Raw genomic sequence first — 18204 nt, forward strand, 5'->3', positions numbered from 1 at the left:
TTACGGTTTAATAAAACCAAACACCATGGTGGGAGAGAAGATGAAGAGCTCTACTTTTCACACCACTTTTCACCCACTTGCTAAACATCAACAACGTACCCCGACCCGGACCACCAGAGACCACGCTCAGGTGGAACAACAGCCGGGCCTGCTGGGGCCGGAGGGCACGCAGCCAGGGCTTCCTGTCAGGCGGGGGGGCTCGTGTCCCCCCGTTTCCATCGTGGGCCCCCCCCCTACGGTGGAGCGCTTTAAATTTAGTACAGTTTCCAAGAGTTGGGGGGAGGGGTGGGGGGTCGTGTGGGTGGAGGGTGAGTGACGTAGAACATGGAAAAGCCTGGGGGGCCAGAGGGGTGGCCGCAGAGGGAGGTGGCAGGGAGAGGGCAGGGGTTCCCCCTCAAAGCTGTCCAATGATGCAACAACCCCCCCCCCCCTTCAAAATACAAGTGGAAACTCTGAGCTTGTGGCAAGCCCAAAATATCACATATCATTTTCACACAACGTTGCTTGACCTTGCGGAGCCCCTCTCCGCTATGACAACCGCCACAAACACAGAATGCCATTCGCCGAGAGATAATTGGAAAAATAACACATTTGATTACCTTAATTGGCTTTACAGGTTTAAGCGCCACGGGCGGGAAAATGCCAGAGACTTACGACCACATTGTGATCGCTCCGCGCTGCTCTGCCAAGACAAACCTACTATCACTATCAGGATATGGTTTGCATGAACAGACAAAAGTTAATAAAGTAACAAAGTAAATAGAAACATTTCCTATTTAACATATCAACTTCCTTCATTATTAAGCTAATATTGTAGACACCGATTTGACTGGATTTAACTCCCACGAGAAACACTTTATAAGGCTCATCATATTGATTATCATATTGTTTTGGAGAAGGTTTGGCAAGAAACTCCTCCAGTTTCCCCCCTAGGTTGAATGAGCTGAGAGCAGGCTGATGCTGGAGAGCAGGTCACCCTCACACAGTACGAGTATGTGTAAGGTGTGACTGAGGGTCAAAGAAACAATGCTTCTGGAGGCTGCAAATGTTTTGGCCAGGTCTCTCTTGTAATATAAATGTTGAGAGATGAGCAACTTCGTTAAATAAACATTTAAGAACAAAACTTAAATGACCAGACGGTTTAATAATGACCAGAGCTATACAACCTAATATTAGGGCAATAACAATGATTTGTCTACAAAGGCTGTACTATTGTATATGAATACTGACGATTCACTGAAGATTCGAGCATCTCCTCCATCAGCTTCCTCCCATGGTATCCTGTTACTACTGCTACTCAAACGAAACCAGAAAGAGTTGTGTCTGGCTAGTAGAATATCGGAAGACATGAACTGTATAGTCTTTAAGAATGAAATGCAACTTTGTTGGACCTCCTCAACTCTTGTATTGCAAGCACCTTTTCACAGTAAGGAGGACAACATTTGTTTACCTATTGTACAACAAAATCTTTGTTAACCTCCTCTAAAACAGACTTGCATCTTTGTGATTACATAATCCAGCAGGTAGGAGTTACCTTCCAAACCAAAACACAATCTGTTTCATAAGAGGGGTCACCATTGGCTTACAGGTGACCACTCATCAACACATTATCGTAACCCTGTGATCACACGGGCTCCTAATATAATCAACACAACACAGCCCCCTGGAAATAGTGTTTGACCTTTCGAGAAAATCCCATTAATCTTGAATTAATCAATTTAGTGCTACGTTTTAATTATTCAACTTTCAGTAGAGTTTCCTCTCTCTGTCAAGAGGCTGGAATCACATGCACAAAGCACATGTGAAAGGACAACAGAAACTCAGACAAATGCCTGCAGATCTCAATCACATGATCCAGAATTCATGAGGCAAAGCCAACCCAGGTGAGACTAGCATTTTTCCTAGTGGACTAATCCACGCCTTTCCCCACACCTGTCTGGATCAGTGTAGAGCTCCTGCCAGCCGGTTCTACCCAGTCCCAGACACATTGTTGCTACCATCGGCATTAGCTGGACTATTGGTAATGAGTTAGTCTTGAAATATAATGAATGGATGTGTTAGATGCAGCCCTCTTAGTCATACATTTTAAATCATAATATTTAACTGATCCCTGTGATTGTATGGATCCATGACGCATAGCATGTTTTGGAAACAGAGAGACAGGCTAAGACCCAGTCATAGCGCGCCGCGCCCCCACCTCCTCCACTTCTAAACCAACACCACTATTTGTGTTAAGCGGTGACATTGGAGATGGCTCAGACAGTATTGATGAGAGTTTAAGGGGGCAGGCTATTCTAAACAAGTCCACGGTCATGAGAATAACTCTCTCCACCGGCACGGTCAAGGCAAGGCACCAGCAGATCCACAGCATCTGATCAACACTACATTTTGTATACATTAAGAAAATAGTGTTTTACATGCTGGGGTCAGTAGCAGAACGTTTATCATAGGGTCGATTAAACCTGAGGAAGGTTCAGGATTGCCCCAGTGCACAGAGACCTGCTTGTTATAAAGGGACGACACGCAAAGGTCAGATAAGGTTTTGATGCAATGATCAAATCCATCAGTTCAATTAACTTTAATACAATGACTACTGTTTTGAAATGTCAAATCTAGGAAGACCTGGTGTGTAGTTCCCAGGTCAAAAGACCTGGTCACATGGTGTGTAGTTCCCAGGTCAGAAGACCTGGTCACATGGTGTGTAGTTCACAGGTCAGAAGACCTGGTCTGTAGTTCCCAGGTCAGAAGATCTGGTCTGTATTTCACACGTTAGAACTAGAAGTCCTGGTCTGTAGTTCACAGGCTAGAAATAGATTACCTGGTCTGTAGTTCACAGGCTACAAATAGATTACCTGGTCTGTAGTTCACAGGTTAGAAATAGATTACCTGGTCTGTAGTTCAGCTCAGAAGACCTGGCTTGTATTTTGAAGTGGCAGTGATTGAAGATATTGTATGATAGTTGAGGACTAAATGAAACTATTGTATAAAAGTGAATATAACTGTGTAAACTGTTAGCCAAATGTTCATTCATGACATCAAGACATCGCCAGACAAATTCACAAATGCGTGTGTGGAACCTCACAGTTCTGTTTTCAAGGGGCACAGGCCAAAGTGCCTCTGCACACAATTGAGGGACACACAGCCAATCAGAGCAAAGAATCGTGTGACACATCAGCAGTCGCGTTCTTGGTTGTTTATGAAGTTGCCTCAACGGCACTCCCATAGGGCGCTCCTCTTTCAGTCATCGTATCAAACCCGCCCCCTTTTGGATAAAGGATGGTGATTGGCCCACTCGGGCTAGGTCGATTGATTAATATATTTGCCATAATAACCAAGAAAAACATATCAAGTCGGGACATCAAATATCTTTTTACAGGACGTTGGGGAGAAAAAAATAGCAAAAAAATTGAAAATTCATGAATAACATTTCAATACCTCCTTCCTTCATTACATGGCGTGTTCCCCAGTCAGACCGCCAGATCTGGGGTCAGCCCTGCTCCTACCGGGCCTTCAGAGAGAATCATTCATGTAATGATCCTATCAAAGGAAATTATGCTTTGTGGTGCCTAATAGAAAATGAATGAAGCATAGAAATGACGGCCAAAGAACGCACGGAATAAATAGATTTAGCTTGAGGGCAAGACATATTCCTTCTCGCCCCATCCTCTCTGTGATAACTTCAACAGAAGGTTACCATGGAGACAAAGAAGGCCCTCTCCTCATTGGCTGCCCCGCTGAAGTCAGCATGACGAGGAGAGCGGAGACTGATATAGTTTTTCTCCAGTCTCCACTTTCCCTCACCACTTCCTCCTATACCATGAGTCTATAGACACCATCATAGTTGGACTCTCTCTTCTCCTCTATAGGCACATCGTAGTTAAACTCCCTCTCCTCCTCTATAGATACCATCATAGTTGGACTCCCTCTCCTCCTCTATAGATACCATCATAGTTGGACTCCCTCTCCTCCTCTATAGACACATCGTAGTCAGACTCCGTCTACTCCTCTATAGCCACATCGTAGTTGGACTCCGTCTCCTCCTCTATAGACACATCGTAGTCAGACTCCGTCTCCTCCTCTATAGACACATCGTAGTTGGACTCCCTCTCCTCCTCTATAGACACATCGTAGTTGGACTCCCTCTCCTCCTCTATAGACACATCGTAGTTGGACTCCGTCTCCTCCTCTATAGACACATAGTAGTTGGACTCCCTTTCCTCCTCTATAGACAGTGCTTCAGTACTGTGCAACAGCAACTGCTATTTTGAGGATTTTGTGGAACCATGAAGCACACATCCATCGATTTTAGTGTTAAAAAAAAAGTATAGTAAAAACCTTTTTTTAGAACCAAACGAAATACAACACATGCCTTTGATTTATTAAGCTCAGCAGAGAGATTAAACACCTCAAGTGGGGAAAATTCACCGTGGAAATAGATCCAACTGTATTATTATATTAACTAGCGCGGTGGTTATCTGGCCAGGATAAATATAAAGATAAGGGCAGAGAGAAAGGATGTAGGATGAGGGGTTGAACGAGGCTCTGCATCGCCTCCTATTATCAGCTGAAGCTCATCCTTCAGCTACATGAGAAGTTCACCCAACAATTGATATGTTTGAGGGAAAATACGCAAATAGAAAACTAACTCAGACAGCCACCAAACACTAAAATAAAACCAACCAGTAATGTGGTGCCAGGTTCCAGCGGTCCCCAGATATACGGACGTAACGTCAAGCAAAGCCAACTGTCAACACATTCTAATTACTATCAAGTCTATCAACTTGTCAAATTAATACTGCCTCATTTTGGTACCCGAATGCAACAGATGCAGTTGTACAAATAAAATAAAAAAAGAGATTGGACCAATAAACAGAGATGGACAAAGACCAAGAGAGATAAACTGTTTGGACTGCCCCATATAAGTTCATTTCCAGGGATTCTGGAGGTCATGTGACTCGTATCTCCATGAGTTCCGAGCTCAGGAGTGCTCTACTCTGTGGACCCACCGGCCCTCAGCAGACCCTTCCACTCTCACCCGAACCAGGGCCTCTGGTAACAAGTCAACCTCGATGTCAAACCGTCTGTAGTCGGTCCCCAACATGGCCACAGTAACACACGCAGGGTCACCATGGAGACACTGAGGCCCTCTGCAAAGGATAGCTATGATACTGGGAGCCTTGTTATAAAAGACTCAGGGAAGATGGTGGTGTGTTGGGAGTTACGGTCTGAAGGGTATACTTTTAGCCCATGCTAAGGTGACCAGTGGAGGACATCCAGAAGGGCTGGTAGAGAGAGGACGTAGCTTCTCATTTGACATGATGGCTATGACTCAGGCGCCATGCTAGCTTGGAGGACGGGGGGGCACGGCCCTCACACAGGCATACATTGATCGATGGAACTGGAACACACACACACACACACACACACACACACACACACACACACACACACACACACACACACACACACACACACACACACACACACACACACACACACACACACACACACACACACACACACACACACACACACACACACACACACACGTTCCCACTGGGTCTCCATTCCAGGGTTCCTCTTCTAAACATGATACATGGGTTACCTGATTCTATACATGGACAGGATGTCCTGAACAACATGCCACATAAGCGGGGATTTGAATGTATGCAAATTAAAAACCTTGAAGCTCTCAGGCCCACGTCAACGGCGGCCATGCTACAACACCTAGCTGACGAGGGGGAACGCCCTTGCGTCCGTGGACCGGTCCTGCCAACGCCAAACGCCCATGGCGTCACAGGCCAAAGTACACACCCTTGACTGCTCTCCATAAACATGAGGAAGGAGATGATTGATGGCTGCTTACGGGGCAACCGTCAGTCTTTAGTCTTTATCACAGTCTTTATCTCCTCATATAAACCCGTTCTGAAGAGCCAGGTTGTCCCCTTGCGGTTATTGCCCGGCACCAATCACTTTGGACTGCAACTCAGAACATAAAAAAGGAGCCTGCTTTTACTGTTTTGAGGGATTAACATAAATTCAAATGCTTGTTTTTTGTTTTAAGCCCTTTAATGCTTATTTTAAAACTAGGACAGCAGTCCCGCTAGGCATCTACGGCCCATACACAACGACCCCAGACACCACACTTCACGTCGGGACTCCGGTGAGACTCCTGTGATAGGGGGGGGGGGGGGGGGGGGGGGGGCTCTGAATCTGACTGAATCCGAGAGAGCGGTTGAATTTCTGGTTGTTCCGTTACATTCCACAAAATGCATTCAACACCATGAGACCAACCGAAAACAAACACTTAACCGGCCAATAATGAACCAGAAAGATCCTCGTTCAAAACGTCACAAGGAGTTTCCCGAGGGTTAGCAGCAGGGTCCAACATGCTCTCCGTGTCTGCTTTAACAGGCGATGCTTTGTGGGGCCTAAGTGGTACTTGTCTGTGGGAGTCTGTCCAGTCGTTTGCAGGGTCGCATACCATCAGGCGTGAAGAGGACTGAGCGTTCAGACCCTGTTCACTTTGGGAAAGCAGTAAATCTGCATTAATTGTAAAGTAAAGAGCACAAATAATTGACTTCAGCCGAATCTAACACGGTTCTTTAAGACCATCCTTGAGGGTCGTTGGATGATCTTCTGGAACACTAAATAGTTGTGCCCATCATAGACAAAGTGGCTTCTGAATGACTGATGAAACTCCTAATAAGGGCTTAAAGACTTGGAAAGCTGCTCTGTAACTTATCAAAAGGTTTGCTACTGACATTTTTAAACATCAGCACAGATTAGCTTGATTGCAACAAGAAATAGTAAATGAACCATGTAAAATATTAAATAAACAACTGAGGAGGTAGACAGGCATTCCAAAAGTAATGTGTGTTATAACAAGGATTATGGCCATTACCTTACAGGTCTATGTTGTCATGAATGCATACGCTAACCAGGTATAGTTTACAACCGGATATGTGAAAAACATCAGCTAAATCTTTCTGCCCTTTACTGTACTGATGAAGAGGGGACGAAGTAGGGGTAGCTTTATAAATCCAATGTCACATGACAGAAGCAGGGCTTCCAAATCACTGCAGATACTATTCTTTATACAACAGAGGAAAATCAAAGAGGTTTGTAATTTCCAAGAATTTTACTGATTCCATGTTTGAAAAAAACATTTTCAATTAAGGCCAGGGGGAGTAATTCCACACATCGGTGCCAGAAAAAAAGTTGGCTATAGGATGCAGGCCTATAAGTGTATCCCTCTACCTGCAATCAAACAATTGTAATTCTTTGTGGTTTAACCACCCTACCCTATTAATATTGATTATAAAATAAATCCCTTCTCCTTACTAGATCAGGTGGACCCAAACACATGGTTCTGCTCTCACAGTACAGGAGTGTCCAGATTTGAATCAGGTTATTAATACATACATTCTTGTTATACATAATTCGATAATATTGTGTCATCGAGTAACATTGAGTGTCATTATCAATCTAACTGACAGGAAGTGTGTCTCATTTAGCTTGCTGAACTGAATTTGATTCTGGGATGATCAGTCCCAGAGCACGACTGTGGGCAAAGATACAGGATGACGAATGTAAGCTGATTATCAGCAGCTTTTGGATTTAAAAAAAAACATACCAAATACGTTTGCCTGTAAATTTATGTATTAAGAGTGACCATAACAAACAAGCATAAAGATGTCTGACACGTTACTTGGCGATATGTTAAAGCCTATGTACAGCCCACATACTGAATGTTCCTCTCTCTTTAGTTACAAAACCAATAGGAGTTCCTATTCCGTATAAGAATCAAAAGTTATAGTGCAAGCTTGCATGGTCTTAACGTGATGGGTTTGGGGGATGATCCACGTCGAGTCACAGAAACCGAAAGAATCGCCTCGGCTAAAATAAGGTCTAGATGATTCCAGGTCAAGATCATACCTTTACGAATTACATAACTATACAAACTAGACCAATTAATCATTAACTCTCTGTTCCTCCTTTGTCCTGCATTAGTTCAAAATACAAGAGAATTCACCAGTTATCAGATGGACCAGGTTGACAACGTGTCCACCGCCCTTTAAACAGTCCCATAAACCCCTCACTCTGTTCCGTTTATGTCCCGAGCTCTGCAGCGTTTCATTAGAAGTTCCACTTTCACTCTTGGTATTACGCAACACCGCTCAGAGACCACCTGGGGAGCAGAGAGAAGGTTGGCGGGGATTCAAACCATACCGCCGTACACTTCTAGCCCAGACCACCATGAGGACCACCGGTTGGGGGCTTTCTACAAATCATCAGAATCACGCCGCAGACGCTTTTCAACGAGGCGAGGCCGTCGTCAGAGGTTAACTGCAAACAGTCCGCCGTTGGTAATGAGCTGCAATGTCAGGACGTGTTTCTGTTGGCGATCTGCATCCTGATTATCACCACTACTGTTGCTACGGGTTAATGATGTCTACAAAACATCCATGATGTCTACAAAACATCTATGATGTCTACAAAACATTGTTTGGTACATTACTGCCACCTTACCATGGAGGGTTTTTCTAGCACCGAATTCTGAACGGCAGTGAGTTCTGGTCCATGTTCCCCTCTGAGAGTGACCCTGGTTGAGGGTCACTCTCCTCCCCCCCCCCCCCCCCCCCCCCCCCCCCCACGGGTCCATCTCACCAAGCTGATACGGTTTTACAGACCAAAGAACAACAATTGACTTTTGGTTCAAACAATCCAAGCTAGTACATTTAAGAGCACCGTCTGTCTGGGACATTAATACATGCATTATTACTTTCTCGGTCGAATTCTCAAGCACTGTGTGTAATAAGTAACATAGTACAAGTAGTAGTAATAGTACAGTTGAAGTACAATATTAGTAGAGTAGTAGTAGTAGTACATTTGAAGTACAACCACTGCTTCATTTTCATAGAAGCAACGACAATCAGGCATACAGCAGCCTGACAGCCCATTGGCTGCTGCTGCCAGACTACTAGAAAAATAAGGTTCAGCCCAGGAGGGAACACTTAAAACAAAGAAAACCAGTCGGGTAGCAAAAAGAAGAAAGAAAGACCTGTACGCCATGAAGACTGGTTAAGAGAAGACCCAGACAGATCGCGCGGGAGCAGCAGATTATGACCTCAGAAACACAGTTTGACAACAAAAGGCTTCTCTACACATAAATGCAACATGTGTCTTTGATGAGAAGGAATAGGGGCTGGCATATCAGCTGACTAGGGCCGCCACCATGGAAACATTGTTATTATCACGATAAACATCTGCATTTTATTCACAAAAAGCGCATTGTGACCTTCTGATTATATTGTTAAACAGGCCACTGATGTTAATTAATTTAATAAAGTATTTATTAATAATTTACTAATCATAATTCAGTAGAGACTAAACTATAAAACTGCGAATTACGCTAAGCCAATATCTTAATTTCAAACCAATCAAAAGATGATTGATGACCAATGAAAACGGACTTATTGTCAGGCTCATAATAACCCTGTTTATAAGAAGTTTCAGGACTTCGATTATGCAAAATGGAAATTTATGTCAGATGTGATGTCGAGCCAGGCTGAGATACCACTGAGGAATGAGGGCGGGCTCTCGTCAGTCTCCGCTGTTATCATGTGGGTAGGTATAGATTCAGGTTTAGATCAAGTCGTTCTAGATTCAGGTTTAGATCGACAAACACCATGACGTGGTTTACAGCCGACAGAAGACCGGGGTGTGAAACACGCAGTGACATTTACAGGGCCCGTTTCTACACGTTGAACTAGGAATCACAAACTTTGGCACGCTACTATAGCGTGCTAGAAACGTGAACAACACACAACCAGCACGTTCTGCCTCTGTGTCAACAGCGGAGAAGCTGGCCTGTCTGTGCTCTTGTGTTGATTAGCCGGGCGAAGGGGTCTCACCAACAGCACACTGTACCTGAATGGCACGAGTGTCATATCAAGTCAAACGTACATGTTTGATTGAAGGTATGTTCAGCTGCTGTCCTGATAGACAGCCGATCTTCTGTAACAGTGAGCATCCTGATCAGAAGTCTTCTGTAATAGCGAACATCCCGATAAGAGCAGCAGTGGGTCCGTGACTCACCCAGCAGACTTGCAGTCGCTGGAGAAGTGAAAATTAAGTTGAATGCCACTAACATGTTCTGACGGCGTTGACATACAATGCACGATGTGTGATCACGCTGCGTTCTGCTCTCCAAAACAAATCCAAAACACTGCGTTCTGCTCTCCATTATCGAACCAAATACTGAGTACACCCCGTTTGGATATCAAAGACCGTCGTTTAAGAACGGGCATTTATGGGAGTCATTTGTGTTGACTTAGCAAGTGCAACCAAATGCAGTCGTTGTGGCGTGTTAGCCAATGAGATGCAACTGGTGATCTACCTGTGGCCGAACCCTGTGAGGAGCTTTATGGTGGACGTCTGGGACCAGACCAGGAGGTACCTCCAGTGCGGACCACCACAGCACAAACACTGCTTTTAAGGTTAGAGTCGGAGGAGGAAAGGCGGAGGAATCCTCCGTACTAAACTAAGACATCACGGTGGGATGCCTTCATTATCGCACGGAGCCGTTCAGCGTTCAGATGATCGACTTCACGTCACTGAGCAGAGCAGAAACAGAGCTGGAGTAAACACTCCATCTTTACACGAAGTCCACCGTTTAGTTACCTAGCAACAATCCCAGCATGGTTATCACAGACTGGTCCTCACATACCTGGTCAGCCGGTCCGACCCACGGTCCACACGGGACCCGGGACATCCAGTTCACAGGCACGCTGTCCTCCTCGTAGTTCACCAGACGGGTTCCTAAACACCGGCACGTTAGGTCAACCAAAAATCGGCCACCGATCCCGTTGGCATCAGTGGAACCTGAGTGTGTTGATGTCCGACACGTCGCTGCCCGGTAACGCCTGCGACATGGGAGGAGGAACACGTTTCAAATCAGAGCGCTGGGTGCAGAAACATCTCGACAGCGGAGATGCACTGGGTCAGACCAGGGTTCTGGGTCAGACCAGGGTTCTGGCTCTCCTGACGGCCCGGGGCATCGGAGCGCTGAACACCACACGCTGAAACGCTAGGACGAGGAGAGGCTAACGCGACCCACTAAACGTCCTTGGTATCTACACTTTTCCCGGTTGGACAGCCGTGATCGTCTGGCAGGAGAAATCTTAGCCGAGGAGCTCCTTCCACTTCCTAGAATCCAAAGTACAGCAGGAACATGGATGACGAGCAGCCATCCTCAGTCTACACTACGCCTTTTACCGCTGCTCCACCGTCCGCCGCAGACCCAGGATCAGCCGCCGAGTCACACGGTTTGAAACGCCTCCTGTCGGCCGAACAGTCGCGATGCATCCGAGCGGCGACGCACTTCCGCAGAACGCACGCAGTAGCACCCACGTGCGGAGGCTTTAGGAATAACAAGCAGTAGCACCCCGTGCGGAGGCTTTAGGAATAACATGCAGTAGCGCCCCCGTGCGGAGACTCTAGAATAACATTCAGTAGCGCCCCCGTGCGGAGGCTTGAGGAATAACATGTAGTAGCGCCCCCGTGCGCCAATCTCTTTTTCGTAGGATGGTAGGGGCATGTACCGCATTTTTCTCTCTGGTTGGTTTGAAGGGCTCTCCTTCAAATCGTGTTTGCTATTTGGAGGACTTTATGGTTAGGTTTAGGGTTCTGGTTAGGGTTAGGGTTAACCATAAACCTAACTCTAACCCTAACCAATCGGAGGAGAGCCATTCTAACTAATCAAAGGCAAATCAGAGGTGAAAAAGGCGGTAGTTGCCCCTACCATCCTACGAAAAAGATTCGCCCCCCCAGCGGAGGGTTTAAGAATAACACGAAATAGCGCCCCGTGCGGAGCCTTTAGGATTAACATGCAGTAGCACCGCCGTGCGGAGGCTTAATAACACGCCGTAGCACCCCCGTGTGGACGCTTTAGAATAACGCGTCTCTAATAGCATGCCTTGTCTAGGAGATAAAACACACTAAGTTTGTATCCTGTTATTGCACGGCGCCCGGGTATTGACTATATATTTGGAAGGCTTGCATAATGTCTAAACTATAACACCTGCTTTTAGTCATAGCTATGACAAGTCAAGAAATAAAAATCATTTTAGGAATTTGCATGTCGATTGACTGCGCGCTCAGATTACATCATAGAACTCCCGGTTCACTCACAGACTTCTTCAACTCAATAACCTAGTCTGTGGTTCTTCACTGACGCTGTCTCAAAGATTAACTTTCCCAGTTGGCCCAACTACTATCTTTATATATCTGTACACATAGCTAATAAATGCAGATGTTACTTTACAAATGACCCCAAAAGTGTAAAAGTAGAACTTCCTTCTACACACCTTAGTTCTCCGTGTTTCCTACAGCCTTCTTCTACACACAGGGATCCATTTAACCAGGCATTCATATAAAAAACAAACAAAAAAAACACCAAGACATTCTGCCTCCCGATTGGCTGCCTAGTAGGAAGTCGTCCTGATATCCTGTTTACGTCCTTGATGATTTGAGGACCCCATACTCTTCACGTGTTGTAAATGTTATGTTTCCACATCATGTTTAGTGTGAGGAGGATCTGACCGGCTGCTATGGGCTCGGTGCTGCTGCTGATAAGTTCCGTGTACTCAGCGTCCAGGTGGATTCCGTGGGGGAGATCTCTCACCAGAGCTCCCCTTCTGAGGGTCGCTCCTGTTGCAGGACCTGCGTGGGTTTTAGCAGCTGGGAAGAAGGACCTCATAGATCTTCCTGTCCTGAACGAGGAAGACCTCGAAGAACAATTCGTTCGAGGGTCGGGCCCGGGCGGGCAGGCTACGAATAAAACCAGCAACTGTGTGGTGCTCAAGCACATTCCCACTGGGATTGTAGTGAAGGTATGTAAATCACGATTATCTGTGCATGGACGTCTGTGCATTGGTCTCTGGTATTGAGAATGAACACCACTAGCCTTCCTGGGTCGTGCGGGCTTATTGTCACCATTCCGCCTTTTATTTCCCCAGTGTCATCAAACGAGATCGGTGGAAACAAACCGAAAACGTGCTCGAGAGATCCTGAGAGGAAAAGTGGATATTGCATGTAAAGGAGAAGACAGTGAAATCATCAAGAGGAAGATGGAGTCCATGCAGAGGAAACAAGAGAAGAGGAAAAACGCCAATGACAATCTAGAGAAAAAGAAAATGTTCAAAGAAGCCCTTGCAGCGGAGATGAAAACCATAAAGTGACAGATGATTGTAATATTCAGTGTGGTATATGTTTTTCAGTGTGTGAGTGTAAATAATGATAAGAGTTGTGGATAACAATGATTGGCTGTACTTGATAAGAACGTCATTGTTATGTTTTGAATAAGGAACCAGACAGTTTCTGTTCTCAATATTTACATTTAAGAAACCTATTTCGACGATATTTTTGGGTAAGAAGCCAGAACCTGAGGGAGATGCTCATTGAATAAAAATGCACTTCCCCGAGTGGTTGTATTTAATGACAATAAAAAAAAAAAAAAATTGTTACTCCTCAAACAACATGAACACAAACCGTGTGTACAATATCAAATGATGAACTATGAACAAGTTTATCTCCAACGGATAAATTATGTTCGAGGGCTTATGTAACGGGTTAAGCAAAAATAGTTTGTGAACGACAAAACCCATTCCGATTATGATAAACTTTGAATATTATTTAAACCAAGTTAGAAAACAAGAAAGTGACAACGATATTTAACTCAATGTATTGAGTTAGAAATGTTAGATGCTTCAAATTCAAACGTTTTCAGAGCATGGGCTTATAGAGCGACTAAGTCACGGCCCTTCCAGTAGAGCCCATGGGACCTATTAGATTGAAAAATATGAATGGGTTTCAAGGGAGTGGAAGTAATTATTTTCTGGTCCCAGTCTTTATATGCCCCGGATTACACGTTGTTTGTGGATTTATATGATATTTTTTCATGTCAAGAGTTTGACGGTTTATTGTGCAAATGGGTTAGGGTTTTATTCTCCCCTTGGAAAAAAGCGGTGAAGTGGAGCAGAGAGATCGGCATGTCTGTACCGGAATTCTAAGCGCGGGTGGTGACGTATATCATTCGCGTCGAGGGCAGCGAAGAGCTGTAGTTCACAGAGCGGCCTCACAGAAAACCTTACATTATCAAACATCTTCATGAAACTGTTTAGCTTTCATTGGATGAAAAATTATAATTTAAATCCACAAACAACCTGTGTGTAATCCAGGGCATATAAAGACTGGGACCAGAAATTAATTACTTTCTCTCATTTGAAACCCAACCATAACCCTACCGGAAGAGGCATGACTTCGCCACTAGAAGCTTCAGACGGATGTTCCCGAAATAACGGGGAGGGCCCTCCCGGAAATAAGGGGGAGGGCCCTACCTCGCTCTGTATATCCTGGCTGTAGAAATAGCCAATCAGCATCGCGGTACATTTTTTTTAAAATCCATCACACGCTCTGGCGTTGGGTCGAGCAGCGTTCTGGTGCTGTTCCTAATTAGACAATATTGCACATTTCAGCCTTCGACCGCCGAACCCTCAGCAGACCTCGACCTTCTCGGCTGGTCTAGAGCCTTGAGATGGCCAAAGGTATCCAGCTGGAGCATGTTGTAACCTCATGTCGGTGATTTATCGTAATGGAGCTAGTGTTAACAACAAAGACTGTTTGGTGGTTGGTTTCACGGCGTTATTATCAAGTATCTTCAGTTACCTATATGTTTGCCTCTATTCTTTAGGGAAGAAGCATGTTCTGACGACCACCAGTAATCCCGTGGACCCAATTCAACACCGAGAAGCCCTCAAGGAGACCAAGGAGAACAAACCAGAGATGAACAGGGTACATTGTTTAGGTCAAATGATGTTGAACTATTGAACTATTGTACTGAAATATTGGATAACGGCAGGGCTCTCAAGTTTTTGTGTGTGTGTGTGGGGGGGGGGGGGGGTATATTAACATGTGACGGCATACCAATGTGTCCACAGACATGGTGACTAATGTATGATAGTAAGCATTATTGGCCCCTAACACTAATATTCAGAAACAACACTTTAGCCTCAAAATGCTATTGGTTTAAGCAACACCAGTAGAGGCATATACCTTTCCCTGAACTTTTTAAACGTTGCAAACGTGCAAAAACATAACTATATATTTATTCATTCAGTCCAATGCTTAAAATATATGTGTCATTCAGTAGGCCAATGCTGTGGTACAGTGTTTCTTTCTGTTCAATAGATAGAACTTTATCAATGCCCTGTAGGAGAAATTTGTTAATGTTTGTCCCTGTAAAAAAAAAAAATACAAAACATGACTAGTCAAACCGTCCAATCTGAACGCTCTAATTAACCACTCCCCCTACTCACTTCCACCAATGCAAAGCGAACAGAAACTGAGTATGGGCGGTCGTAGCCTAATAGTTCGTGAACAACCCAGAAAAACGGGGGGGAAATATTCGTTTCTATAAATACCCTGCTACGTATAAACGTGGCCTTAAGAGCAGATATAGACGTAGCTTTATGGTACAGGGTTCCTACTTGGCTACTCCTTTTACCAACACTTTCTCACACAATGATGCTACACATTAATTATCCAGGGCAGTAAAGTCAGCTTCTCAGTAGCGGTGGTAATTCAGCATTAAGCAGTCGAATAAACTACTTTTGACATTTCATTTAGTTAAACTTTTTTAATTCTATATGTAATCTGCCCTTCTATTCATTCCATACCTTTGTATTAATAGCACACAGCAGATCCATTCAGAAGTATTGCACCAAGGTTGTTAATCTCTCCAATAATGCGAACATGAATGATGCTGTGTTGCAGGACAACTTGTGTAAAGCCCAGTCCACACTCCATAGCCTGTGGAGTCCGAGCAAACCCCGATCCCCTCTGAGTGAAAACTCCAGCTGTGTATTCCAGGAAGGAAATGGCTTGGAAAAACCTCACACTGATGCAGCAAAGCCAAAGAAAGGTAGGGGATTTATTGAGTGGTTGACAACATTTGTATATTCTATCACAAGTGCTCATTTTGGATTCCTTTTAGTTTTTTCTTGCCTTATCTGTAACTAATATTGTTCAGCTGTTGCTGTTCTCGGTGGATCAGCAAGGCAGACTTTTTGTCTGTGACTTGCACAAAATATCAGTATTAACTGACACTCGTTCTGATACCGGTTTCATGGCAAACTGGAAGGATTGGTTCTTGGTCTAATGTTTGATGATTGGCATTTTTTAGACCGAGCTACTGAAATACACAGCGAGGTTCCGAAGTCCAACGAACAGAAGTCAGCCCGGGCCTGTCTGCTCCTCTCAGAGTCCCGAGAACAAACCAACACAGAAAAAACCCAGGACAAAGAACCCATTTCACAGACTGGGCCTGCACCACAAAACAAGGCTAATGGAACCAAAACCCAGAAAGGTGGTGGTCACAAAGCCAGGGTGAAAAAGTATGTTTAGAAACTGAATGTATCCAAATGATTCCAAACGCGTAACCCTGAATCACATGGTTGTTTACGTCTTGTTTCTTTCCCCCTTGTTGTTTTCTAGAACAGAGAATAAGATTTCCCAAAACAGGAAAGTCACAGATTACTATCCAATTAGAAGAAGTTCAAGGAAAACTAAAGCTGAGATGAAGGTTGGTATGAAAGTTGCTGTGTTACTTGGAGCAAATAAGACGCCATGATCCTCTTGGTACTAGAGGATTGAAAGGTGCATGAGGAGTTGGAGGACGAGGAGGGGTGGCAGTAGCTCAGAGTGTCAGGGTTGTCCCTGAGCAAGACGCCTCACTCTGACTGCTTCTGCTGAGCTGGCTGTCACCCTGCGTGGTCAACTCCACAGTCAGTGTTTGAATGACAGGTTGTAAGTCGCTTTGGATAAAAAAATCCCCTAAATGTAAAAATTTGGTTCTCATCGATGAACTAGAGCATAAGAATTTGTCTGTCAAATCTTACGAAAGTCATATTTTTCTCCCAAAAACTCCCAAGGATGAAGAACAGAAACACATCAACGAACTTATCAAGAATGGTGTCGAAGAAGGATTGCAGGTACCGGTTAACGAAAGTATTGAGTTTAACTTATGAATTGTTTAATCTTCCTGCTCCTTATCTTGCTTCATATAAAAAATAAAGCTGCGAGAATGTAAACATTTATTAAAATAACTTGTTGGGACCCTATACCCATCCCAGTATATTGAAGGACAGCATTAGAAAACCTGGACATTGAAGGCGGAGGAAAGATTCCCCTGCGATAACTACTTTTGTTAATAGTATTAAATCACCGCCAATTTAGGTTAATTAACCACCTCAAGTTTTGACCAAATATTACGCCTTCAATATTAATTGCAAACGTGTTCTCCATTTAAATAGGTGCGACACATAGATGACAAAGGAAGGGGAGTGTTTGCAACCAGGGGCTTCATAAAAGGAGAGTTTGTGGTGGAGTACAACGGAGACCTGCTGGATATCGAACGGGCTAAGAAAAGGGAGGCTGAATATACTCTGGACCCTGCCACCGGCTGTTACATGTACTACTTCCAGTACCACAGCAAAACCTACTGGTGAGTGGAACATAGCAATTTTGTAACTTCCACTGCATATTTTTTAAAAGGCTTTATTTTTTTTATTGATCTTTGACCAAAACCACATTGAATTGGCATCTAATTTCAAACAAAGGACACGTGGTACAATGATCTGAGGAACTTCATTCGGGTCAATACTTTGCATGCTACTAATAATAGTAGCTCTATGGATGTATACTAGTCTGTTTTTACAGCGCCTTTTTATTTTAGTGTGGACGCAACAAGGGAAACTACCCGCCTGGGCAGATTGATCAACCACAGTAAAGCTGGTAACTGCCAGACCAGGCTCACGACATTGATGGAAAACCCCATCTCATATTGGTGGCGGCCAGGGACGTTGACGCAGAAGAAGAGCTGCTGTACGACTATGGGGATCGCAGCAAAAGCCTCTCTTAGTGCTCATCCCTGGCTCAAATACTAGGCTGTTGGCATCCACCCCCACCCCCCCTCACATATTTAATTGACAACACTGTTTTGAAGATGATAATATGACTGAGCAAAGTTGTAAAATTGCTCATTTTTTAAATCAAGTTTAACTTGCTGATTTTATAAATATTTAGACATGAGCTTTTCCACGAATTGAACTGAGGCTGCGGCTGTATTGTTTTCATGATTTA

At 44.4% G+C, this 18204-nt stretch overlaps 1 protein-coding gene and 1 pseudogene across 1 annotated transcript; both read left to right on the forward strand.

Moving 5' to 3' along the window:
- Positions 1-12462: 12462 nt before the first annotated feature.
- Positions 12463-13381, forward strand: LOC130383978 (mitochondrial translation release factor in rescue-like). The gene is made up of 2 exons (XM_056591924.1): positions 12463-12896; positions 13023-13381. Exons 1-2 carry the CDS (start codon positions 12615-12617, stop codon positions 13242-13244), a joined length of 504 nt encoding a protein of 167 aa, XP_056447899.1. The 5' UTR covers positions 12463-12614; the 3' UTR covers positions 13245-13381.
- Positions 13382-14435: 1054 nt separating this feature from the next.
- Positions 14436-18203, forward strand: LOC130383976 (N-lysine methyltransferase KMT5A-like; annotated as a pseudogene).
- The last annotated feature ends 1 nt before the right edge of the window (position 18204 follows it).

The sequence above is a fragment of the Gadus chalcogrammus genome, chromosome 6 (assembly GCF_026213295.1).
Source record: "Gadus chalcogrammus isolate NIFS_2021 chromosome 6, NIFS_Gcha_1.0, whole genome shotgun sequence".
In the NCBI taxonomy this organism is placed as follows: domain Eukaryota; kingdom Metazoa; phylum Chordata; class Actinopteri; order Gadiformes; family Gadidae; genus Gadus; species Gadus chalcogrammus.

What these genes read in the sequence shown, in the direction of transcription:
- LOC130383978 (XM_056591924.1), top strand. Translation starts at nt 12,615, where the DNA reads ATGGGCTCGGTGCTGCTGCTGATAAGTTCCGTGTACTCAGCGTCCAGG. An exon ending in CCACTGGGATTGTAGTGAAG is followed by an intron (nt 12,897 to 13,022) that starts GTATGTAAATCA and finishes TTATTTCCCCAG; the next exon opens with TGTCATCAAACGAGATCGGT.